The sequence below is a fragment of the Nycticebus coucang genome, chromosome X (assembly GCF_027406575.1).
Source record: "Nycticebus coucang isolate mNycCou1 chromosome X, mNycCou1.pri, whole genome shotgun sequence".
Classification (NCBI taxonomy): domain Eukaryota; kingdom Metazoa; phylum Chordata; class Mammalia; order Primates; family Lorisidae; genus Nycticebus; species Nycticebus coucang.
The window spans coordinates 84963294-84991090 of NC_069804.1; the positions used below are offsets into that span (position 1 = coordinate 84963294).

Sequence of the window (27797 nt, forward strand, 5' to 3'; positions counted from 1 at the left end):
GACATTGGTTTGAAGCAACAGAACCTTTAGAAGACTCCCCCTTTTAAAGAAAAACCCAAAGAGAGATGATCAAGCACGAATAATCACTTCATGCATTTTATTGATAGTCTATATTTTAAATCTGCAGTATGACATCTTACATAGGGATAAGGCTTCTTCCTAAAAGATAACTATTAATAATCAAACCAGCTTTAATATGACTGACCTTTCAAGGTCTTGTTTTGCATTAAACAAATTAAATTTTAGCAAGTTTAAGCACTGTACAAAAAGAAAACTGGGTACATTCTCAAAATTAATACAGGGCTTCCCAACCAGGAATCTGCTGGGTAGATATTGGAAAAGAGTGTTATGTTCAAGTTTAAACTGAAAGAAAATGAGAAACAAGATAAAACAAGCCAACCAAATTCACTTCACTTTGTGCTCCTCTCTGCTTCTTGCATCTCTCCCAGAGGTCAGGAAGCCCTGGTACAATAATCACTTAAGTCTTTACACAACATACATTTATGTGCTTTGTGTTCAAAGACATAAAGGCAGCCTTTGTTACTGTCCTCCCCTCCAAAACTTCAGGCTCTTAAAGGCTTCAGAAAGCTTTCCTAGATTGCCACCCGGTTCTTTACATGAATCCAAGTAAACATCTATATACCAAAGCAGCTCTTCCTGGGAGAAGATACAACAGGCACAGATACATATCCAGGCCAATGCGTACCTACTCAACTTAATACCTGATCATTACATGGCCCTAAATATTTAAAAGCAGCACCAGGGACAAATGGATCTATCAAGAGGCAAGAACCAAACATTGGACAGTTAAAACACATACAAATCAGTTAAAATAGTAGTGATGGGGCACTAAGTAGAGTTAAGGTTGGGAAGCTGGTTCGACCATACCTTGGTATTGGGATCAATCTGCAAGATGAGGAACTGATGGAGGACCTTGAAATAAAGAGGCACAGTGGTATGATAAGGTCTGATTTCACTGCATGTCTTTAAGATAACTACTACTCAAGTGACCATAAAGAAGCTTGAGGAATTTCAGTAAACAAATATTAATAAAAAACAAGTATCTCACTGTTATTTTTAGAATGAAGAGTATGCCTGTTTCATTCAGATCTAAATGGAGACGTGAAAAGAACCATAAAATGATACAAACTGTTTCAAGATCATCACTTGAGAATTCTAACACCCCAATAACAGCTCTACTTAATGCTGTACAATTTAAAATACTAACTAGGGTTACTCAAATGAGACCATCACTTGTTGGAAATATTAGATAATTTAGAACTGTTCCAGTTAAGGAAACAAATTCTTAATTTCAAAATGCTAAAACTTTTAAAGGGCAGGTACTGAACTCACAGCAGTTCTTAGTTGCTTATTAAAAATCGGATTTAAGAATAAGTGAAATACTAGTTCCTTGGACTTTTAACTTTCCAAATGAAGCATGTATGTTCATTTACATTTTCAAAAGCACACAATTTACAAAAACAAAAACACTGCTAATGAATAGTAAACATACTGAAGAATTCTACTATACTTAGGGGAAAAAAACCCACCTGACACTTTAACATGTGCCTCATCAATCTCTTGCATTACTGAAGTATAGAATACTTCAGAAAGTAGCAATTAACATAGTCTTATAAGACCAGGAAAGAATAAAAGTGCCCTGCAAACATGGCTTCTATGTACTTAATATTGGTAAAACATTTCACAGGGAAGCCAGTAAAACTTTAAAAAAAAAAATCAAATAAGGCAGATTATGAATTTTTTCGTTCACAAAAGAACAAAGGAGAAAAGGGAGAATAAAATTATCCTCCATCTTTAAAAAAATATATTAATAACCACAAGGTGCCACTGAATCCTAGCAAGTTGTAAAAATCTTTTAGGAGGCATTTTACAACATTTACCTCCCTGTCACGTGGGTATTTGGAGAAGTGAAAGTCAATGCTGATGCTTAACCCATTTCACGTGGTGGACACATGGGAGGCAGATGGTTAAATACAAAGTATACTAAGTGATAACCCTCCATAAATATAATCAGGGACACAGCCTAGGAGAGAATACTTGGCACAGAAAAGATGTTTTCCCACGGGTGGGGACGTTACTTGAGGTAATACAGCTAAACCAGTTTCCTAAAGTTTGGATGAATTTCAATAATCATGTTCTTAAAAGACTGTGTGTATACATTACACACTCAATGAACCCATGTATCTCCTGGCACTAAAGGTTCTCCGATGAACTGTACAATTATTACATACATTCCAACACTAATGTGAACACTCTTCTCAATCCCCACCTCCATTAACATCACTGAGGTATAAATTTATGTTCATTTTAGAGCAAATATCCCAAATTAACAACATGGCTCATCTTCTAGTGTTGCTACAGATGCAAACTTTTAACCTTTGTTCAATTTTGTTTCTAATAGTACTAATAAATCTCAACCTTGTCTGTAGCTGCTTGGAGTCAAACAACAAATCACTTCAAATGTTTTAGACTAGTAAGTGAATTCGTAAAAACATCCAAAATAGTTAATGAAATTCAGGTTTTAGTACTTTTCCCTATGCTTTGAATAATGCAAACTCCCAACATCATTTTTTCTTGTTCTTATTCCTGCATGAAGTTCAAACTAGGTCTTAGAGACAGAACCTTTCTGTAATAAAGAAAAAGTGCAAAGATATGAAATGTAAAGTCTTTTTGCAAGAAAACACTCCCTCGATAGTGTTTGGATGCTGGTGAAGAAAAGATTGTTCTCCATTGTAGATCTTCCACGTACATATGACCTTGTCTTTAATGTCCACAACAATAGTAGGTATTAATCATGAACCTCACAAAATTAAAAAGTAGCAAATTCCACTAAAATACTTGTATTCATTCTACACAATCCAATGGAAATTAACGAGTGCTATTGAAAAAGGTGTCCACATGTCCAATATGTGCATTCTACTAATGGCTAAAAGCTTAAAATTCTACTTCCAGTGTTTATGAAAAGCTTTAGTATCTACATTCATAACCAGCGATCTGTTTGAGTTACCAATCTTACTTTAATACTTCACAAATGAGTAACACATCTTGGGAGGTTAAGGCGGTGCCTATTGTCAACAACTGCTTAGGATGTACTGCAGTAGTTTTTAAACTATCTGAAATAACCATTTTATGCCAAGAAAATGGATTTGTTTTTAGCCAATCAGGACTACCCTGCAGATCTGAAAACTATAGATTACACCCTTAGGAAAGGAGACAAGGATGCTCACAAATATAAAGGAATCCTGACTTTTACATGGACAATTTTTTTAAAAGATAAAATGTATTACATAAGCGCCATAAACAGTGAAATCTGCTTATATTAAAAAAAATATGTGAAGCTTTGTTTGGACATTATTTCCTTGCAAGAGCAGTACATATCCTTAGTAAACAACTACCATATTTACAAGTTAACTTCCTTGATGCTTAGGTAGGACTGAAAGCCAGAAGAAAACATTTAAGAATGAGCTTTGAAATAATCTTTACAGCAAAGTTGATAGCAGTGAAGGTAACAAGACTTTTGTGTTATTTTTGTAGAATATCTGACCATGTCTGGGTAGTTAGCTTGCTCTCTTAAAGGCCAAGGACCTATTCAATTCTTCTTTTGGCTTGTTAGCTTTTCCCAGAAAAACAAGTATTTGCTTCACAGTCAGGCTAATCCTAACCCCAACTGGCCTCAAAAAAGAAATTAGGTGAGAGTACTAGAGTTATCACAAAGCTATTCTTACTACTAAGAAAACAATATAAAGTGCATGTCCATAGATAGTGAGTCAGCAGCCTCATCTTCAAATATGGGCAGCACAATTAAAAATTTGAATTTCAAATAACACAACACGACTCATTTCAAACAAAGGATAAAAATTCTTTAATCTTCAACTGATCTTTGAATGTGAGATGTTAGGCATTAGATAGAAATTAAATATTAACAAGTGTGCACTGGTACCTTAAATGATAAATCTCGAAAACAAAGCAAATTCGAGATTTTCCTATTAGCACACACATCTGTACCAACTGTAATTTGTATGCTAAAAGTGGTTTATAGTCTCTTTCCTCTTTTTTTTTTTTTTTTTTTTTGAGGAGAAGACTTATAAAAACATCTAACTTGTGCTAGGTGGTAGTGGTTTTTCTTAAACCAAATCTTTGCCAAATTTGCTGATCTTTTGCTTCATCTACTCAGGTAGAATACTAGATCAAGCTGCTGCTGCTGCTCTCACCACATGAAACCAGTTCATGTCTGCATTATTTCTGTCTTCATGAACATTATAAATTCTTCAGAGCAGTTTTCTTTACTTCCCATCTTTCACTTCCTGCCTAAATCCAAGTTAAAATACATAATTTTTACTGGTCTTTAATGCAGTTTGATTCTGCACTGTCCTTTCCTTTGCATGTCACAGTAGCTGTTCACATACATTAAATATCATAGATATGTTCTGCTCTTGACATCTACGCTTACAAAAGCAGCTTTGTACTTTGTCTGGTGTGTTTTTTACTATGTTGGCTCACAAAAAGCAGTTTTCTCATTTCTAAGCATGGTACTTTACAATTTTTAATGCATTAATATAACAGTGCATTGGAAAAGTACTGAGCCTCTACAAAATAGCTTTACATTTTTAAACAAATGAATGTAATTTTTTCACTTACACAAGCATAGGCTTTTTAGTATTTCCACAAGATAAATTATCTCAATTAAACTACAAGCTCACTCTACAGTGCGCCATAGTGACGGGCTTAGGAAATAGTTATACACTTAGAAGATCCTAATCTTAGTGTTATTTACACTGACATGTCCGATATCATCTAGTCTGAAAGGTGAATAAATGATATTCAGAATGTGGCTGAATGTGCATCAACTAATAACTGGGAATGATACAGCTCTAAGTAATCACTCATGAAACAGGGACTGTAACTTAGTCTAAACTGGGAATTTCCTCCGCCCCTCTCTCCTATGGCGTGGAAAACTTTAAAGATCAATATGAAACAGACAAGAGCCATTGCTAAGGCAGATCTTTTAAGATAACAAAGGAGAAACGGACAAGTGTATATGATAAATTATCAGTAACAGAGCTGCTACCAATTCACCTGGTACTGGAATCAGGATTTTTAGATCCTAAAACATTGCTTTTTAAATATTTCCTTTTATTCTAGAACAAAAACTGGAGAAAGGACAGTGATTTCTTCAGAAAGCAATGACTCAATTCAGGTTGCTACTTTACATTTAAGTACCACTCAAAAAGTGGACATAAAAGCAAGAGATTCCTGTTTGCCCATCACTATACCAGCTACATAGCTGAGAGTTCAAATCTTAATTACACAACACTTTCTCTGTTACCAGAAGCTAAGACTGCTCTGCGACAAATAGGACAGGTGGAATTCTCAGATAACCAGCGATCAATGCAGTGAACATGGTATTCATGAGAACAAGGTAGTTTACGAAGCTTGTTGCCTTCTGTATATTCTGTAATGCAAACACTACAGGTTTTTAATGCATCGTTTTCACCAAAACTTCTCATTGCCAAGTTGTCGATCTGTTCTTTGGTGAGTCCTCTAGGTTGGTCATCATCATCCTCATTTAAGAGGAAAAACTGAGCCAGACTAAGGAAAGGCAAAGAACCACTTTCATCAAATGTGACTGGGGCCCTATGTCGACCCTCTCGCCTGGTACCTGATAATCCTGATGATGAGCTTCCTTCATTACTGCCTTCAAACACCTCTGAGTTAGATTCTGAACTTTCACCAGTGGAACTGGAACTAGGACTAGAACTAGAACTGGAATTAGAACTGGAACTTGAACTGGAACCAGAACTACTACCTCCACCAGAACCTCCTCTTACATTTCGTGATTCTGCCCTTTCCATATTTCGACTTGGGACTGAGCCACTAGGCTCTGAATCACTATCACTGTACATAAAGTAGCTTAACTCACCAAAACCTGTCATTATCTGCCTTAACATGGTCTGAATTGCAACAGATGTGGTCTCACTTAAACCAGTATTTAAGATTCTACGAATGGGAATTCTGATGGTACTAACATAGGTTCTCACGCCTGCCCGCTCAGAACGTGAAAATGTACGCCTAAAACCTCCTCGTTCACTTTCATAAGTGACGGTGTTGTTTGGCGTTTGAGACCTAGATCGAGTTCTGCTAGCTATGCTATCTCTCTGCCGATATTCTCCCGGACGAACTCTTCTTACTTGAAGATCAAGGACTATAGTTGGAGGTCTCTGTCCTGATCCTGTGGATTCACCATTGCCTGCTGTGTCTGAAGAACCTGCTCCTTGAGAGGCATTTCTTGTTCCAGAAGCTGCAAAAAGACCTCTGCTTAGTAACTCAGGTCCAGATATTTGCTGTCTCAGTGTCACATGGTGCCGGGTTCTAGAACTTCCCTCGGTCTCATTTATCAAAGAATGCTCCACAGTCTGAGATGAGGTACTATGGTGAGATCTTCGCGGAGTTTCACTCACTGGATGCAGAGGTGACCTACTTCTTTCAGCTCTGGCTCTGGTTCTCCGATGGTCAGGGCTCCTGCTTCTTGCCCTCCTCTGACCTCTCGTAGGTGGGATTTCTCCCGTTAATGCTTCAGTTGAATTACGTTCTAATCTAGATGGCCTTACAGATGTAGATTCAGATCGTGAATTTTCCACTTGCCTTTGGCTGTTGTTTTCCATATTTTCTCCACTAGAGCGTCTTGCAGATGGCTCACTTTCATTCTCTGGATTTTGACTCCCATTATTACGGTTAACATTTATCTCTAAACTGAATCTGAAATCACCACTGTTTGGGTTAGTCCGGCTCACTGCTCTCCAAGATTGATTTCCTCTTTGTCCACTTCTTGTCGTATTTCCAGTTTGTCTGACAGAGTTAAGCCAGTCTATTATAGAGTCACCATTAGACACATCATCTGAAGAGTCTCCACCTGTTTAAAATGAAGAAGGGGAAGAGGGAGAAAAAGGAACTACTAAAATTAAGACAATCATTGTATTAAAGGAAAGTTTAAATTCTGAGCACATTTCATGTTTATGGAGTTTTGCAAAATATGCTATACATGTTTTTAAGTAAAGGCACGAAAATTTTAATTCCATTTGAAAAGAACAAGCTAATCCTAGAGAAAACTTTGGAACATTATTTTTAAAGGGGAATCTACAAGAAGTCTGTTTTGGGTATTTCATCATACACAGAGCCTAGCATATAGCACTGTGGAGCTATCAGAAAACATTTCTAAGTCTACTGTCAAAACACTAATGTAATCTAATTAGGTAAAAAAAAAAATGCTAGTTAAGATATAATACTAGTGTTTTTGTTCAAATTTTCATTTGTTTACATTATTTTTGGCCTTTACACGTCTTTGATAACACATGAGGTTGTTTTAAAATACAGGACTACTGTAGCCACAACAAAAATATAAACAAGGTTTTAAAAGTATATGCTGGGCACAGTGGCTCACATCTGCTAGCACTCTAGAAGTACGAGGAGTGTGGATTGCTTCAGCTCAGGGGTTTGAGACCGGCCTCAACAAGAGACCCTCATCTCTAAAAAAAAAAAATAGCCAGGCATTGCGAAGGGCACCTGTAGTCTCAGCTATTTGGTAGCCTGAAGCAAGAGAATTGCTTGAGTCCAAGAGTATGAGGTTGCTGTGAGCTATGACACCATGGCATTCTAGCCAGAGTGATGAAGTGAGACTCTGTCTCAGAAAAAAAGTTTTTAAGTATTTGAATATATCTTAAAGTTACCAAGATTTTAAGTTGACATGTAATTTAAGATCAGATTAAATAAATAGCCTGAACCTTGCATAGTATACATAATGGCTGGTTCACAAGCCAAACTAACATCATAGACTTTTGGGTTACATAGTCATAATCCCTAGCCATCACATTGGGAGGGAAAACACCAGATCTGAAATTAGAGTAGGAATCCTCAACAGTGGCACTATCGACATTTTGAAAGTTAATTCTTTGTTGTAGAGGCTGTGCTGTGTATTATAGCTGTAGAGGCTGTGCTGTGTATTATAGCAGCAGCTGCCCCTAATCTTTTGGCACCAGTGACCAGTTTCATGGAAGACTATTTTTCCTATGGGGGGTAGAGAGTGAGGATGTAAAAGGAGGTGGAGCTCAAGTAGAGATGGTATGAGGCCTGGTTCCCAACAGGCCATTGTCTGTGCCCTAGGGCTGTTGTCTGCAGCATTATAAGGATGTTTAACAGCCCCCCACCCTCTACACACTAAAAACCAGAAGCAAACACCCAGTTTTATCAACTCAAACTGTCTCCAGACATTGCCAGTGCCCCTGAGGGGGACAAAATTATACCCAATTAGGAACCACTGGGTTAGAGAATGCAGCATTTCTTTTTGCATGTAAAGAAGGCACATATTTATAAAGAAAGAATTAAGTAGGAAGAAATTCCAAGAGATGAAAAACCAAGAAAAAAAAAAAAACCATTTAAAATAGGCCATCTCGCAATTAACACAAACAACCCAAAGGTAAGACAGAAAAAAAACATGCTGACTTTCTCACCAATTATCAAGAAAATGTCAGTGCTCTTTTTATAAGCAGTTATTTACCACTATATTAATTTGTGCCATTTCTGGATAATCTCTGGCTGACTATAACAAAGTTCTTATTCCATCCTCTACCCACCCACCCATAAAGCAAAATATACCTCTATTTTCATCTGAGTTTTGTGGTGGCGGACCCTCTTTAATTTGTCGGAGTCTTCTTAGCAACTCTTCCTCAGTACTTTCACCTGAAAATTTAAAAATGTTTCCCAAATTACAAATGAAAATCAGGGACCCTCATAACATGCCACAGTGCAAAGATGAGATTAAGGACATGACAACCAAATATTTTATCTGATCTGACACAAAATGATTAGAAATTATATTTCAAAATAGCTTACTTAAGAAAAATTTAAAAACCAGCGACTCTTAGATGAAAACCGAGTAGGAACCTGAGAAAAATACACTTCTTTGGGAATGTAAATATTACAACTTACATATTTACAAAGGTCTTTTCAGTTTTCAAGGTACTTCTATATACAATCCCTTACTTTTAAAAATTGAAACTCTGGGAGGGAGAGATACTGTTATCTACATTTTAAAATAAGAAAACAGACTAGGTGGTGCCTGTGGCTCAGTGGCCCCATATACTGAGGGTCGCAGGTTCAAACCCAGCCCTAGCCAAACTGCAACAAAAAAATAGCCGAGTGTTGTATGGCAGGCGCCTGTAGTCCCAGCTACTTGGGAGGCTGAGGCAAGAGATGGAGGCTGCTGTGAGCTGTGATGCCACATAAAGTGAGATTGTCTCTACAAAAAAACAAACAAAAAAAAAAAAACAAAACAAAACAGACTGAGTGACTGACTTGCCAGAAGCCACAGTAATTAACAAAGACAGCCAGAACTCCAACTAAGGCATTCTTATTCAAGTCTGGTACTGTTGGCTCAAACTCCACTCCTTGTCTTAAAAGTCATGTTAAAACCTTGCCCTTTTAAATTTAAGCAATCACTTAAAGGTTGGCAGGATTAAACAAATCAGGAGTCAGAGTTTTAACTAGGATCAAATAGGACTCAGTCAGGAAAAAGTAAATATGCATAAAATTCTAATTGTAATCTTACTCAAAGCTAGCTCTGCGAAATTAAAATTGGGACATGTTCAGAAAACCAGAGATGAGTAAGTCTGTCCTAAGAATGAAGTTCCCATTAGCTATTTTACATTTGGGTCTGTAAGTTAAATAAAGCTAACTAAAAAAATTATTCAGCTCCATTCTTTTCAATTCAGTTCACTAAAAATAATATAGCAACTCAAAAATGTATCTGATATAGTATAGTTCCATATACTAATAAATAGAATCAGGTAGTAAATACAGCAGCAAATGTCATCCTATAGCCTTTAAATAAATGTATTGTATAATGGCTAAAACAGATTTTTAAAACAGGTTAAAGCATTTTTAAAAAAAACACAGAAATTTACATATATACACCCTTAAATTACACATAACATACCTGGGGTGCCTAGCAAATTGTTATCTCTCATAAGCCTATAATCTTCTTCACTCAGGTTATTCACAAATTGATAGAAAGCTTCTTCCCGATCCAATCGGTCCATCTGACTTCTGCGCTGTGCAGTAGACTGATCACCATTTCCTTTATCGTTAGAATCAGAGTTTTCCATCTTGATGAACAAGTGGAAAATTACCTAAAAGAAGGAGACCAACACTGTAAACAGAAGTCACTATGTACTCTATACAACAGTTGGAATTATGTGAAAATCCAGAATGTAGGCCAAGACCTCTAATGAATAAAGCTTCGCAACAAAAAAGCTCCTGAAGAGCATTGTTATACTAAGAAAAGCCTACATTAGGAGTCAGTAAACTATAGCCCTGAGGCCAAATCCAGCCCCACTGCATGTTTTTATTCTCCTTGCAATCTAAGAATGCCTTTTACACTTTTAAAAGATTTTTAAAAAGAGTATTTCGTGATATGCAAAGTTTTACTGGAACAAAGCCATACACATTCATTTACACACTATCTATGGCTACTTCTATGCTATAATGGCAGAAAATTCAACAGTTGTGACAGACTTCATGTGGCACTCATTGCTTTGCACTGCTGCTCTGTATACTCTAAGTTGCAGTGATAAGGTTATAACTGGACAGTATTTCAAGAACCACTCACTATGCAGTGACATTTGAAAAACTACCACACTCATCATGTCAAATGTGGGAAAAATGGACTTCAATATGTCACGTTTAAAGGCATAGCAGAAAATAAATTTTGCTATCAGATTAGATGGCAAGAAATGTGTTTATTATACAGAGATATTATATACTTCTATGCTAAAATAATACAATATACACTGACATTACTAAACAGTAGTCATAATATTCCAATTCACGGGAAAACTACGGTCTAAAAAGCTATACTGTTTAAAATGAAATATCTCATCACATTTCTTCACAAATATAAAAATGAAAATGAGGCTTCAATTAGAGTAAGTTTGCAAGTGGCTGATTTGGCTGGCTAAGCATGGAAAGCTGTTTATCAATGGTGAGTTAGTAAAAAAAAAAAGTGATTACAGCAGCTGAAGAAATATGTCGAGAAAATAAACTTGTTCAAGAATACTGATTCATGGGCTGGATGCAGTGGCTCACGCCTGTAATTCCAACACTCTAGGAGGCTGAGGCGGGTTTACTGCCTGAGCTCACAGGTTCGAGAACAGCCTGAGCCACAGTGAGGCCCCTGTCTCTAAAAATAGCTGGCCATGTGGCTGGCACCAGTATCTACTCAGGAGGCTGAGGCAAGAGAATGGCTTGAGCCCAAGAGTTTGAGGTTGCTATGAGCTACGATGCCACTCTACTGAGGGTGACAAATTGAGACTTTTAGCGAGCACCATTGTACAGAAAGTTGAGGATATTGGAAAACAACAAAAAGTTGAGGAAACCGAAAAACAAGGAAAATGATGGGAGTGGTTTTTTCCTAGACTCTTGAATTGACAAACCTGATACTATTTAGTTGTTTATTCAAACTTACGCCGATTATTCAAAGACTTTCAACTACAGAAGTAGACCCCATGAATAGACTACAAGAAACTACATGTGAGAATATTTTCAAAGTTGAAAACATGAATTCAGCACAACCTAAAGTAGAATCTGTTAATAAGATACGTTTCAATTGAAATGGTAAAAATACATATGGAATGGAAAAAGATCTAGTTCAGAGGTGGGGAACTTGTAGCCTTGGGGCCACATGTGGCCTTCTGGATCCTTGAGTGTAGCCTTTTGATTGAATCTAAATTTTACGGGACAAATCCTTTAAATAAAGGGATTTGATTAGGGGCTGCAGTTAGGGATCTGGAGGGCCATCTGTGGCCTTGAGGCCATAGGTTAGTTGGACAAATTGACAAAGCTTATGAAATGTTAAGATATTTATTATGTATTATATCATTCATTTGCAGGTATTCTACAGAAAATATTTGAATATCCTATTATAGAACCAGTAGTGTTAATGATAAACTTCACTCTGTGGACTTAACCATCATCATCAGTTCCATTAATTGTTGTCAGAATTTTATTTAAAGAGATGGGGGGGGGGTTTCCATATACATAGGATGGTCTTAAGCAATCCTTCCACCTCAGCCACTGGGATAGCTAGGACTATGGGAGTGAGCCACCATATTCAGCTTGTCAGAAATCTTGACTTGCTCTACCACACAGCATTTTGACAACTTAATACTCGTAAAGTTGTATTGTGATTTGTTGAACTCAGAGCAAAGATGGATTTTTTTTCTGAGTTTGAACTGCCCTGAATTACTATTTTCAGGTTTGAAAAAAGCTTGTTACATCCTTGATAATGCTGCTTAATGAATTTAATTTAAAATAACGAAATAAATGATGCTTAAATCCAACACTTACACCATGGTAGTCATTTCTACAGGACATGCTATGGTAAAGTCATTTCAACAATTACTAACACTAGTATCAAAAGTAATGTCAAGCTGTTTTATGCACTTCTTGTGCTTTCAAAGAAATGAAGCCTCCGTTCACATACCAATTTATAGAAGATATATTTTCTGAGCTCAAACTATAGTTCCAGAACCATTTTTGTGGACCCCCAATGCAAGTGAAAAGGAAATTTCCTTATTTCGCACTCCATTTTACTGTGCAATTGAGGAACATTCCATCTATCACTACTGGAAGTGATAACTCTGCAGTATAATATGTCAAAAGGTAAATATTAAGAAAAGAATCTAACAATTCTATAAATGCCGCATAAAAGATATTCTTGATCAAAATCACATGCTTGTAGATTAAGACAGCAGTACCTACACGTACAGAAGGACATTTTCAAAGGTGAAATATGAAAAATCTTTGAAGTCAGCAATTATAAACATGTGCAAATAATTATAAGAAACCTTTGAATCTCAATTTAAGTAAAATGTTACCCCCCAAAAAAGAATGTTATTCTTCTCTCTCATTAGTAAACCTGTATTACAAAACATTATACTCAATTAATTATTACCTGTTGAGTTTTATCAAGCCCATCTTTGCAGAATTTTGTTTCTCTTTTTATATAAGTTAACTATATAACATGTTCAATTTTGCTTTTTGATCTGCAAAGCCTAAAATGCTATCTGGACTTTTACAAAAAATGTATGCCAAACCCTACTGTAAGTAATATATAAAATTAGCTAAAAATTCTTATTTATCATTCACTAATTGTATGACCTTAAGGAAATTAGAATATTAGTAGATTTCCATACATTTTCAATTAACGACACTAATGAAAAGTAATGGTTTCATAGTAGGGCTGATCACATTAATGTACACTGCTATGATTTAATAAAAAAAAAAAGAAAAAGAAAAGTAATGGAGGTAAACAATCTAAAATATGGGAAAACTCCAAACAAAATGTCCATTCTCTACCCTTATTAAATAGTCCCCAGAAAGCCTTTTCTGGGCTTTCAAACAGGCCCCCTTTCGTTTGCCCTTTCTGTCATGTGAGGTTACAGTGAAATGACATCCATCTATGAGGAACCTGGCCCTCATCAGACACTGAATCTACTGGCACCTTAATCTTGGATTTTTCCAGCCTTTACGACTATGAAAAATAAATTTCTGTTCTTTATATGCCACCCAGATTATGGTATTTTATTACAGTAGTTCAAGCTGACTAGGACATTATGCAAAACTGATTTGTGGAAAAAAAGGTAATCTGTATTTGTATACTAAAATTTAACCTCACACACTCCTACATGCAATGCGTGATATACCAGAATGTTCATAAATCAATCCTAAAGAGAAAAACAAACCCTCTTCCAGATATGAAAATACAAAGTCTATCTTGTCAAACTGCCTCCTTGCTCAGCCTCAAAATTTTAGTGTAGAATGGGCACCCCCAGATCTCCATTTTCCTAAGACGATTATCCTTTTAACTGTCCTATCATTGTTTAAATTAGATGAGGATGTTAAGGAAGGGAAGAGGTGAGACAATAGTATTTTTGGAAAGATTTTTCTAATCTCATAACTAACATTCCCTAATTTTGTTAAGACTAAACCATAGAAATTTCTGACAAATTCTGATCTTATGATACTTGCAAGGCTAGAAATCGGACATTCAATTAACATACTCATAAAAGTTACATGGGCAAAGCACCAAAACAAAACAAAACATCCCAACCAACAACCAAAAGAAGTCAAATTTTTCCACATGTATCTCAAGTAATACAATTTGGTGGAAATGGTAAAAGCAGCTGATTTTTAAAAATACAGAACATCAGCAGAAACTTGAGCTACAATTTCTCAAATTGGCTAAGAACACGTGGCTAATATTCTTAAAGCACTCAATATTCTGAAAAGTAATACAGGGAATTTAGAACAAAATCTACTTGTGAAGGATCTGTAAATAGTTCTAAAAGTAATTGTAGGGTTAAAAGGCTTGAAAAATAGAAATCTTCAAAGAAGGCAATGCCATCCGATAAATCCTGACATTTAAAAGACATAAACCAAAGATAATAGAAAGCTCACCTGCCAACAACAGTTACAATAGTGGCACAAAGTCTTTAAGAAGAGTTAGGAGGGGCTCAGTTCCAGTAACGCAGTGAGTAGGGCACTGGGCGACCACATACACCGAAGCTGGCAGGTTCGAGCCTGGCCCAGGCATGCGAAACAACAATGACAACTGCAACCAAAAAAATAGCCGGGCATTGTAGCAGGTACCTGTACTCCCAGCTACTTAGGAGGCTGAGGCAAGAGAATTGTTTAAGCCCAAGAGTTGGAGGCTGCTGTGAGCTGTGACGCCATAGCACTCTACGAAGGGCGACAGAGTGAGACTCTGTTTCAAAAAAAAAAAAAAAAAAAAGAGGTGTTATCAGGGAATTAAAGCCCAGCAGGAAGAGAAACTTGCAAAAACATGGGAAATTTAAAAAACAGAATCTTAAACAATAAAGGGGCCTCATACTCAGTATAGTAGGAAGTTTGGCATATTATAGAAGATGGAAGGTAAGAGTCACTCAACTTCTATTTTGTTCAACAGTAAGAATCAACTTCCAACTGCAAAGAGTAGAAAAAATACACTTTTCAAAGAGAATCAAAAGCCGAGATTGCGTAACTTCTAATGATAATATTTGAGTACACAGAAAATAGGAGAAATGCTAAAGAACTTGGAAAACTGTTAACAGACTACGAGATAAACTTCAAGCACAAGAAAAAAAACTGTTAACAGACTACGAGATAAACTTCAAGCACAAGAAAAAAAACAGTCCATGAGAAGTGGGGTTAACTACCGAATTAACTTTATTTCCTTAAGACAGGATTATCAACTTTGGCTTGCACAACAGAATCACCTAGGGGTTGGCCAGATATGGGTATTTTAAAATTTCTACAGGTTGGGCGGCGCCTGTGGCTCAGTGAGTAGGGCGCCGGCCCCATATGCCGAGGGTGGCGGGTTCAAACCCAGCCCCGGTCAAACTGCAACAAAAAAAAAAAAATAGCCGGACATTGTGGCAGGTGCCTGTAGTCCCAGCTGCTTGGGAGGCTGAGGCAAGAGAATTGCGTAAGCCCAAGAGTTAGAGGTTGCTGTGAGCCGTGTGATGCCACGGCACTCTACCCAAGGGCGGTACAGTGAGACTCTGTCTCTACAAAAAAAATAAATAAAAAAAAAAAATTTCTACAGGTTAAGAACCTCTTTGATAGGGACAGCGGGATGGGTATTTCAAAATTTCTACAGGTTAAGAACCTCTTTGATAGGGACAGCGGGATGAAATTGCTGCCTTGCACCTTGGTTTTTGCGTAGAATCCGAAGTTTCTCTCCCTACCATTACAAGGAAATGTAGGATTAATCAGCGCTTCTCTAACTGTAGCATATGCAGGAATCATGTGAAAATCTTGTTAAAATACAGATTCTGATTCAGTAGGTTAGGGGTAGGGCCAGAGAGTCTTTCATTTTTTTACTTTTTTTCACATTAGCACTGGCATGATTTAATCTACATTTTTTTTTTTTTTTTTTTAGACAGAGTCTCATTTGACACCTTTGGTAGAGTGCTGTTGCATCACAGCTCACAGCAACCTCAAACTCTTGGGCTCAAGTGATCCTCTTGCCTCAGCTTCCCAAGTAACTGGGACTACAGGTGGCCACCACAACGCCTGGCTACTTTTTTTTTTTTAAAAAAAAAAAACAAAGGGTCTAGTACTTGCTAAGGATGGTCTCGAACTCCTGAGCTCAAGCAATCCATAAGCCTCGGCCTTCCAGAGTGCTAGGATTATAGGCATAAGCTACCGTGCCAGGCCTAATCTACATCCTTACATAAACTTCTAGTTGATGCTGAACCTAGAATCATATTTTGAGCAGTAAGAAGACTGATGACAATACAGATCAATAATTCAGTTGTTGAATACCACCTTCAAATATTACAGAGAAATGTTAACCTGAAACAGCTCTGTGAACTTCAGCATCTATAAATGAACCATTTGGATTAACCTGCCCAAAACATGTTAAACAAATGTACAAACAACTCAAAGATGTGAGTTAGCACAGACAATAAGGTGTAAATGATAAGTAATATTCTGAATTATCATGACTGTGAGGATGGGCTAAAGTAAAATGATAAATATTCTATCTTATATATTTTTATTAAAGGCTATCAAGCTAAAATAACCCATACTAAATAAAAACACAGAGTAGGGGAAGAAATCTGCCTTCCAGGCGGTGCCTGTGGTAGGGCACCAGCCCCAAATACCGGCCAAAATGCAACAAAAAAACAGCCAGGCAGGCGCTTGTAGTTCCAGCTACTCGGGAGACTGAGGCAAGAGAATCACCTAAGCCCTGGAGTTGGAAGATTGCTGTGAGCTGCAATGTCACAGCACTCTACCTAGGACGATAAAGTAAGACTGTAGTTTCTAAAAAAATTTTTTTTTTTTGAAAGAAATCCGCCTTCCTCTACTGAAATGAACAAATGAAAAGACCAAGTTTTTAAGCTAACTCAAGTGCAATAAAAAGCCTGTTTTTACCTGGCTAAGAAACCTAACAGATTGCTTTCACAGACCACAGCATTTAAATAAAAGCAGGTAACAGCCCCACTGAAACTACACGTGGAATATTGGAAACACGTTAAAAACACCTCCAAAAGGATACTGACAGACATGAAAAGTTTCTAGAATAATCAAGATGGCAAGATGCCTGGAACATCATAAAAGAAATGGCTAAATTACCTGGAAATTAGTCTGAACAAAGACTTAAAAGTGGACACAATTACAATCATCGAATTTTAGAGGGTCAAATGAGAGCCAATAGTTAAAGAAATGTGGAAGCAATTAATTTTTCCCTTGTAATACAAGTCTAATAAAATTTTTTAAAAATGGAGATCAACCAGCTTCTTTTTTTTTTGCATTAATGTACACAGCTATGATTTAATATGAAGCAAGCAAACTATTGTCTCTGGAGACATTCAAGCAGAAGCTAGATGTTAAAGAGGAGATTAGGTGGGAGGAGTTGGAACAGACTGATTTCAAAAGACCTTTTGATTAAAATGTCCTTAAAAGATAGTTAAGACTCCTGGTCTTCTCTTCCTGGCCTATGGTCATATTAAGGTATATTCCAGTGCCACATCCACTTCCTCTGCATGACCTATGTAGGTTGCACTACCTCACCCTCAAACATACCTTGTTTTTTACTAACCTTCACACTTTACTGCCGTTCCCTCACCCACTTCTTAGTCTTTCCCTATTTCATTCGTCCTTCAAGGTTCAATGAAATCTTTCCTAAGAAGCTATTACCACCCCGTTTGCAATTTTTCCATCCATCTCTGCATACAGCACTTGTCCATACCACTACAATGGCACTTCTGGTCTTCCATGGTGTTTTTTAATTAATTCTCCTCCCAAGTAGGTTACTCCAGACCAATGGTTCTCAACCTTCCTAATGCTGCAAACCTTTAATAGTCCAAAGCCGTCGTGACCCACAGGTTGAGAACCGCTGCTCTAGGCAAAAAAACAAATTTATAGTCTCTTTACCACCCCCCCCCAAATGCTGCTAGCACAATGCCTTGCACGCTGTAGATCAGGGGTCCTCAAACTGCAGCCCGCAGGCCACATGAGGTGTTGTGATTGTATTTGTTCCCGTTTTGTTTTTTTACTTCAAAATAAAATATGTGCAGTGTGCATAGGAATTTGTTCATAGTTCTTTTCTTTAAACTATAGTCAGGCCCTCCAATGGTCTGAGGGACAGTGAATTGGCCCCCTATTTAAAAAGTTTGAGGACACCTGCTGTAGATAAATTTAAATTACCATACCTAATCCAATGTGAATACTGAGCTCTTTTCTCTTAATAACTTAACTATCTAAAACAGCACTGTCCAAAAAAAACACCATACAAACCATATATGTAATTTTAAAAATCTGAGCATGGTTTGGCGCTCGTAGCTCAGTGGTTAGGGCACTGGGCCCACATACACATGTTGAATATTCTACAAATATGCATGGGATAGATAATTCTGTTTTATGCTCACTAATCTTCAAGACTCACTATTTTTTAACTCATTTATACATAGATCATAAATACATTTATGCCATTATGGGATTCGATGTGTTGATTATTTGTACAAATTGAAGTGCTTACATCCTACTAATCAACATAGCTTTCACCTCATTTACCCAATTACAGCATTAAGACATTTGTGTTCTACACCTGATAGATGTAGTACACCAACTAGTACTTGCATTGCAATGTGCTCCACAGGTGTGGTTCCCCTACTAACCCTCCCTCTATCAACTCACCCCCCTCCCATCCCCTCTCCCTCCTTCATCCTAGGCTATAATTGTGTTTAAGCAGGGCGCTGGCCTCATATGCAGGAGGTGACAGGTTCAAACCCAGCCCCAGCAAAAAACTGCAAAAAAAAAAAAAATATATATATATATATCTACTGTACTCAGTACTACTGTGAAACCAATTTATAATCACTCACACTTGCATATGAAAAAAACCTTACTTTTGACATTTTAAAATTTCTATAACTTCTTACGTGGAAAATAGAGACAAAAAATTATACCTCTGCTTCAAAACTTTACTGACATGCTGATTTCAGAGATTGCTGAATCCTAAAGAGCTTCTGCCTGATGAGCTTGGATTCCATTCCATGCAAGACACACTTTATTTAATTCAAAAATTTAAAGAGACACACTCACAAAGCAACATGAGAACAAATCCAAGTTAACTACTCTACTTCCCTAATATGCTCTTCTCCTTTCCCCTTATCATCCCATGTGCATGCCAGAGAAAAATCAAGGAAAACATTTTACCCATGTATTTCCATAAAACACTTGTTATTTCAAAACTGTGAACTGCCAAGACTTCATTAAACAGAACACAAATGTTTTTACCAAGTTAGAGGTTTCCATCAAAGTTGTTTGTTCCCTGCAGTTGGTTAGGGAACAGAGAGAAAAATATGATTTGCTTCCCTGCTATTGCCCAAAGCCCCCATCCTTTCTGTCTTATTTCTGCATTCCTCCTGAGCTGGAGTTAAGAGTCAAAAGATTTCAGCCCCGGCAAGGTACCTCTACCCTACAGGAACATTTAAGGGGTGAGTTATGGGTACAACAACTGCGGAGGACTAGAGGTAATTACATTTGGAAAGAAAAAAGAAATCCTGAGTGCAGTGCTCTCAAATGCCTTGTGAGCTAATCTTACTCTCACATACCAATAAGCTGGTCTCATTTTTTTTTTCTTTTTTTGAGACAAGAGTCTCACTATGTTGCCCTCTGTAGAGTGCCATGGCGTCAGCTCACAGCTACCTCAAACTCCAGGCTCAAGGGATTCTCTTGCCTCAGCCTTCCTTTCCAAGAAGCTGGGACTACAGGCACCCGCCACAGCACCCCCCTGGTTTTGTTGTTGTTGTTGCAGTTGTCATTGTTGGTTAGCTGGCCCGGGCCGGTGCCCTACCCACTGAGATACAGGCACTGCCAAGCTGGTCTCATTTTAAATAGTCCTTCACTACCTAACTGGCATAAAATGAAGAAATGTAATATATCTAAACTATAAAGAAGTTCCACCCCAGGTAGATGTAATACCACTATTGTTTGGTAAGTGAAAAAGAACATTTTAAAGGGTAAATCATGCTAAAGATGTCAGTGAACCATAGTCCAAATGATCGAATACAGACTCTTCATTCTGGTATGAATACATCAGTGAAGAATTATGTTAACAAAACAGGTCTCCAGATTCTATTTTGTGGTGAGCAACATGGTACATTTCCAGTTTAGTAAGAGGGGGGGAAAAAAAAAGAATCTCTGTACCCCTAGGGTTCCTTCATCATAGAAAAGGATATTTAATTTCCTTAGTTATCCTTCTACAAATCATAATACTCATGTATGTAAGTCAGATATTTTGGCTTTAGTATCTTATTAGCATCAGCCATTTTTAAACCTAAATATTACCATGAAGAGATTACCAATAAATACAGTACTTAGAAAATAAATATAATTATTTCCTTTAATCCTCAACAATCCTGTAAGGTAGAAATCACCACTTCTATAGTTAAGAAACAGAAGCACGGAGAGAGGAAGTGATTTACCAAAAAGATCATGTGGCTAGCAAGTAGAAACAGCCAGTAATTAAATCCAGTCAACTTTTCACTAAGGACAACTGCCTCCCAATACATTCCCAAACTATATAGACTTTAAAACACATTCCTTCAATCCTGATAGGCATGACTAAGAATTCAATCTCACTGTGAGCTTCATATGTAATGCCTTTGTATAAAATATTTTTAAATGACAGAATACCTTATATGAGCAGCACTAACCCAGCTTCACTTATTTTTAAGTAAGTTAACTTCTAGTGTTTTTGTTTTAAATACAATTGCCTTTAGATAAATAGCATATTTTATTAACATTATTTCTTTCAGAGTACTGCATGCCAATATATCCAAATTTATTACTGGAAGCAAGCAGCCAAATTTGAAATTTTATCTAGTCATTTTAGGACTATCGGGTAAATTTAACTGTGAGGAGAAAAAGCCAGCCAGAACACAAATCCTGAGATTTACTCAGTAATTAGGTAATTTAAAACAGATTTTATTTACCGTGAGAACTTCAAACCATTATTAATAATCTTAATTTCTTCTACAGTCATCATCATATACTAATATAGATTATGCAAATTACTATGTTTCTGACCACTGTTAAAAGTAGTATTTCATTTGATTCTCCTAACACATGTATAACAATGGTTAAAAAACTGAATTTTGTTATGATGTTATGGCAAAAAGTGACTTAAAACATATTGTTTAGTACTAATGGCTCAGGAAACCTGGTACAAAGGACAAACATGTATTATATTCCATGGAAACACATCACAGTACACAATTAAGGAACTTACTTATCATCTTTAAACACTAAGCCATCTCTAATACATCTGGAAGAAGTTACTTTTTAAAGCAGAATATGCAAATTTAAAACCAGGGTATAAACACAAAAATATGCCAGTGACAAGAGCAAACCATTTTGTAACAAGGCATTAAAACCCTCACAAAGGAGGTAAGAATTAATGGCATATGAGCCTTGTCAAAGAAGAAAATGTTAGCTAAATAATACCATCACCAAAATGAAAAATTAATATTTAGTTTTTGACAAGTTACATCACAAAGACGCCAAATTTGAGGTTGGAATATTAAAGTAGACACCAAGTGTTAGGAATTATTTATACATAGAATGTTTAATTAAAGATTTATGGCATAACAGACAAATAAATGGTTAATACATGAGTAGACTGGCGGGATTCAGCTATGTGAAAGGAAAAAGAGATACTGAATTCTAGTCTTGATTGTAATTTAGCAGCATGTCAATTTTGCCACTTCATTTAACCTCTGGTGCCACAATAGAATCTCCATCAATATTAGAGTATGGAGTTAAGCCACCCAGGTACCTTTCAGTCCTATGACTTTGTGATTTTGAATAAAATATAATCTAGGTAATCATTCAATATTAAGCAGCCCAATGTATAGTTGTGAAATTATTGCAAGAGGTTCATGAATCTAAATACACCAAGCTTTGGGGTATAGGTTTGCCAACAGATATTTGTCTCACTTATACAAGGAATACTAAAAAAATGTATATGCAACTTAAGAAAAAATCTATATATTAAAATTACAATACTCAATATACAAGGTCAGACAATTAAAAGTTTATGAACTCATCCTAGAAAAAGTGCTACATACCTCGTTGCTGAATATCACTGCAGTCAACTTCAAAGTACTCCTCTTGGCAACCTAGTGACCATAATGATATTTAGCAATAAAGTATGTAGCAAGTTATCCAGGATGAATTTGTGAACTTATTGTCAAACCTTATATGATGACAGCTCTGATGGCCATTCCAAAGAGTTCCAAAATTGCTCTGAAGGGGTGGCACCCATAGTTCAGTGGGTAGGGTACTGGCCACATACACCCAGAGTGGTGGGTTCGAACCTGGCTTGGGCCAACTAAACAATGACATCTCGACAATAACAAAAAAATGGCTAGGCATTGTGGCGGGCCCCTATAGTCCCAGCTACTTTGGAGGCTGAGGCAAAGAGAATCGCTTAAGCCCAAGAGTTTAAGATTGTTGTGAGCTGTGACGTCACAGCACTCTACCCAGGGCCACAAAAAAAAAAGCAAAATTGCTCTGAAGGGTGAACTAGTTGCTCAAGCTGGTACATAGCTTCCCAAGGGGAGTACATCAATGACTATAGTAATAATATTCAGCATTGAGATATATAGCACTTTTTCTACAATGAGTTTGTGAACTTAATTGCCTGACTTTGCATATTGAGTATTATAATTTGAAGTTTTTTCCTTTTTTAAAATATACGTGTATATTTTTGCACCCTATGTATGTAGGTGCTATTATTACTAATGAAATTAATATCTTGGGTTGGAGCACTAAAACATGAGAAAATTTGGAACAAAAATACCAACTACATGTTTCAGGAAGAAAACCCAAAGTTCATAAATATATTCCCATAATTGAAGTGTATTTTAAAAATATACCTCAGCTGATGAAAGGAAAACAAAATGATTATCTGGGAAACTTCCACGTCCAAAATTGAAAGAAAAATGAAGGGAAAAAACAGGCATAGAAGTATTATTCCTTACACTGGTTATCAAAACCTTAATGTGTTACCACATATGTTAACTGGATACTTTGGAAATCAGTGGTCTATAGGTGTGTATGTATATATTTGTTTTTTTTGGGTCTATAGGTTTGGGGTATCTTTCTGTTATACAAAAACTTAAGGAACAGTACCTCTAAAACTGTTCCTGTCCTAGGCAGTGGCCGAAAATTCTAGCACCTCATTGGTCTGGGTTTGACTGAAGACTTTTCATTTTTCTATTCTTTTTTTTTGGAGACAGAGTCTCGCTATGTCTCCCTTGGTAGAGTGCCATGGCATCACAGCTCACAGCAACCTCAGACTCTTGGGCTTAAGTGATTCTCTTGCCTCAGCCTCCCAAGTAGCTGGGACTACAGGCGTCCACCACAATGCCCGGCTATTTTTTGGTTGTAGTTGTCATTGTTGTTTGGCAGGCCTGGGCTGAGTTTAAACCTGCCAACTCCAGTGTATGTGGCGGGCACCCTAGCAGCTACAGGCACCGAATGGACTTTTCACTTTCGAATGTTATCCACTTCCTAATAAATTAAGGGAATAGAAGGCTGGTCAATGATTTGTTCTACAGAATATCCATAAAGTTCATGTACAATTTAAAATACACAACTATTTCTGTATTTCTAATCCACCAAGACTATGGAAAAATTAATATACACAAAATCCCATAAATGCAGATGTTCCATTTGACCTATATTAAGGCTTCACCATATGTTCACTAACCTGAAAGGCATCCAATCAGCCTAACGTTTCTAGATCATATCATTATTAAGTTATTCCTTAAAACCATTTTTGATTTCAAATTAAGTTTACAGTATTATATATGAAGATACCAAGCAGATTTTAACAAATTGGCCAGGCATAGTGGCTCATGCCTGTAATCCCAACACTCTGGGAGGCCGAGGCAGGTGGATTGCTTGAACTCAGCAGTTCGAGATCAGCCTGAGCAAGAGCGAGACTGTCTCTAAAAAATAGGCATTGTGGTAAGCGCTTGTAGTTCCAGCTACTCTGGAGGCTGAGGCAAGAGGATCACTGAGCCCAAGAGTTTGAGGTTGCTGTGAGCTATGATGCCAGAGCACTCTACTCAGGGTAACAAAGTTGAGACTCTGTCTCTAAAAAATAAATAATAAAAATAAAAATTATATCAACAGCAGAATCGCTAAAACAAGAACTGTAACAGAAGAAAAGAAGAGGGACTGTTAGATAAATCTCACTTGCTTCTTACAGCGGATTATCTTTCAGGGTTAAGAAAATTTTTTTATGTAATAACCTACAGATTTTTATTATAATCTTTCATTTTCATTGCATTTCCCATCTAATTAGACACCAATCAAGTCTAGAGACATTCTAGTGACTTCAACATCAGACAGACCCGGGAGAAAATGAGGACTCTATCATTTACTAGCTGTTTAACTGAGAAAAAATTAATTTACTTTTTTGAATCTTAGTATCCTCTGTAAAAGTTAACATCTTCAGGAGGCTTTGCTATGAGGATTGTAAAATAATACTCGTGAAGGACAGGGCCTAGGATATAAGTCTTCAATAGAAGTTAGTTATAAATTTAGGCTAGCTGCCCATCCCAGTTTGCGTGGGATGATCCAGGTCTGCACCAACACATCATGACCATTATTGTTCAGGAATAATCATTAATAATGTCCCCTTTGCTCTGAAATTTGTCCTGGTTAAGGCAAGAAATTATGTGGTTACCTTATTGATGATGATGATGATGAAAGGAGCTAATACCAATTAAAAGTATTGCATATAAATTATGACTATGAATCTCAAAGAAAAAAATAATCGAACACTACACAAAATAATGTAAGATTATATTTCTGCAAAATATGCTACTGATATTTCATTTAGTTATTCAATTGACATTTAAATGTTATTTTGTTTAGTTATATTCAATGGTTTAAGGCAGCAAATTTCTCTTTTGTTCTTTGTTTTCTATATAAGCACTGGTAAACTTCAGACAACTTTTTTTTTTTTTTTTTTTTTGAGACAGAGTCTCACTATGACCTCCTGGGTAGAGTGCCGTGGAGTCACAGCCCACAGCAACCTCAAACTCCCAGGCTTTAAGCAATTCTCTTGCCTCAGCCTCCCAAGTAGCTGGGACTACAGGCGCCCACCAACACGCCCAGCTATTTTTTGATTGCAGTTGTCATTGTTGTTTAGCTGGCCTGGGCTAGGTTGGAATCTGCCACCCTTGGTGTATGTGGCTAGTGCCATAACCACTGTGATACTGGCGCCAAGCTAAAAACAATATATATATATATTTTTTGCAGTTTTTGGCCAGGGCTGGGTTTGGACCCACCACCTCCAGCATATGGGGCCAGCGCCTTACTTCCTTGAGCCACAGGCACTGCCCCGAAAACAATATTTTAATGACTAAAACTCACAGAACCCTGGTAAATTCCAGGTACTTAGAAACATTGCCTTTTGAATTCTCAGAGAAAAGTACCCATCATGAAGAATGCCCAATACCAAGTAATATATCAATGAGCCTATCCAATTACAGGGCTTGTAAAACAGAACAATAAATATTTGTGAACATGCATTGTACATAAAAATCAGGAGACGCAACAAAAAAAGAATTACCTGACTTTTATGACATAGTATTGAAATACAATAAACTGGATTTTAGTTTTCTTCACTCTCTGCTCTAGAAAAAAAAAGAATCCATTATTCTTCCTCTTTTATAAGATACACGTTTTTTTTGAAACAGACATATCCTAAAAAAACACATCCTATGTATTTTAGTTAAGACACACACACCATAACCCAGCCAAATTATATATTAGTATGAGTATTTGGGGAGAGCAAGAAGGTCAGAGGGGACCAGGAGTCAGATTAAATGCTGAGAGCCAATCTATTCTTTTAATATAAGCTTGCTTAAAAGAGGGCTTTCCTTATTAGACCAGAAATTATTTTCAGACTCTGACAGTCACTTTCAAGTACTCATCTGATGAGCCCAAGGCAGGAACTAACCTATTAAAAATCATCAGGACACCTTATGCTAAAGAATGGCTGTAACAGTTAAGAGTAGAGTATCCTAAAATGATATTTTGAAAGTATCTGGATTGGTCTTTCGAGGTAATCCATATTTTTACAGTTTGGAAAAGTGACTGGGAGGGCCTACAATTCTGTCTGCCTGGTCTCGAGGCCTCCAAGACAGACGTAATTGTACCTGATGGGGTGATATGAATCGCTATTTTGTCTATAATCACGAAGAACTAAAGAAATGATTAGTAGCAGTATGTTTATTATTTCTTCCCCTCTTCAATCAGCCAAAAGCACTGCGGTTAACTCCGATTCAGGAAATGCAGACTCTTTACTTTCAGGGGGGAAAACAAACAAACAAACAAACAAAAAATATATATATATAGCAAGGCCTTGCAAATGGTGAATGACAAATCTGATATAAAAGCTTCCTCTTACCCAAAACGACAAAAATGACTTAAAAAACAAGTCTGCTAGACCTCAGATTCCCGGACTAACCTGTGGAATAAGTATGGTGAAACTGTCTAGAGAAGGAACGTGGCTGTCTCCTCCATCTTGAAATTAATCAGCATAAGGGAAAAAAGGACTGAGTATTCAGGAAGCAGAAGCCCAACCGGTTAATACTAGTTACTAAACTGTGGCGTACGTGGCAGGTACCGCCCGCAGAAAACGAGACCCTTAAGCTTTTTTTTTTTTTTTTTCCTAGGGAAGTAGGGGCCGGGTAGCTGGCGGAAATTAACTTGAAAATAATGTGGCTCAATTCCCACCCCTACCCAGGGAAAAAACAAATAATCAACGGCTTTTCCCTTCCTTGGGGGAGGGGCTGCGGGAGAGGAGGGAATCCTTCCAGAGATATCTGGTAAAGGATACGCCAGAGTTATTCGATCAAGGCAGTAAACCATATTTGCCTCAAATCCTCAGGGAAAATGTCATCGCGGCCCCAGGGGGCGCCTAATTGGCAATGCCCTAAAGAAGAGCTCAAAATGGGGTTTTGCAAATCCTGAGAAACGTAAAGGTCCAGGACTTCCCAGCTTCTGGCTTAAGATACCCTGATTTTTTTCCTCTTTTCCCAAACCCAAGCCCACCACATAAAACGCGGGGAGATGAGAAGTCTCCTGAGACCAGAGGAGGAAATAACCAGAGATATCCTAAGATTCTCACGCCTGAGGCAGTAACTAGAAAATCGCCTTGCCGGATTTCCTAAGGCTCTAGAAGGCCAGGTCCGCAGCTCCCGCAACCACGGAGGGGAACTACTACCACTTCCGTCCCCTTTTTCAAAGAGCCCATTGACTATAGCACCCAACTAAAATGGCAGCGGCGACTATCACGGAGACCCCAGCAGTAACGGGCCTGGGGTCCGGAGGCGGCGCTGAGCCTCCTCCATGCCGCGTCACTTGGGCCATTTTGAAAGAACGCGGCAGCCGCAGCTCCTGTTTTCCTCTTGTTCTACACCCATTTCTCACAGGATTCCCAAGTCTTCACTTACTCAGTTTTAGGGTCAGGATCTGACTTGGTCGGTTCGGCCGCCACCGCCGAGGCTGCTCCGCGCCTCCCCTGCTGCCGCTTTCAAACCCGCCTCCGACGAGTCGCTGGTTGAGACCCGCCTCTAGTCCAGCACCTGCTCGGAGACGTTGCTCAGGCAGCCATTATCTTCCCCATTGTT

At 37.5% G+C, this 27797-nt stretch overlaps 1 protein-coding gene across 3 annotated transcripts; it reads right to left on the reverse strand.

Annotated features, from left to right (window-relative positions):
* Positions 1-82: 82 nt before the first annotated feature.
* On the reverse strand, positions 83-27797 carry RLIM (ring finger protein, LIM domain interacting). Of its 3 annotated transcripts, XM_053580040.1 has the most exons (5): positions 27621-27797; positions 25733-25796; positions 10010-10202; positions 8671-8754; positions 83-6931 (listed from the first exon to the last, which is right to left on the reverse strand). In XM_053580040.1, exons 3-5 carry the CDS (start codon positions 10176-10178, stop codon positions 5325-5327), a joined length of 1860 nt encoding a protein of 619 aa, XP_053436015.1. In that variant the 5' UTR covers positions 10179-10202; positions 25733-25796; positions 27621-27797; the 3' UTR covers positions 83-5324. The 3 variants fall into 3 exon arrangements, with proteins under 3 accessions (XP_053436015.1, XP_053436014.1, XP_053436017.1); XM_053580039.1 differs by lacking the exon at positions 25733-25796; XM_053580042.1 differs by lacking the exons at positions 25733-25796; positions 27621-27797 and adding an exon at positions 22212-22310.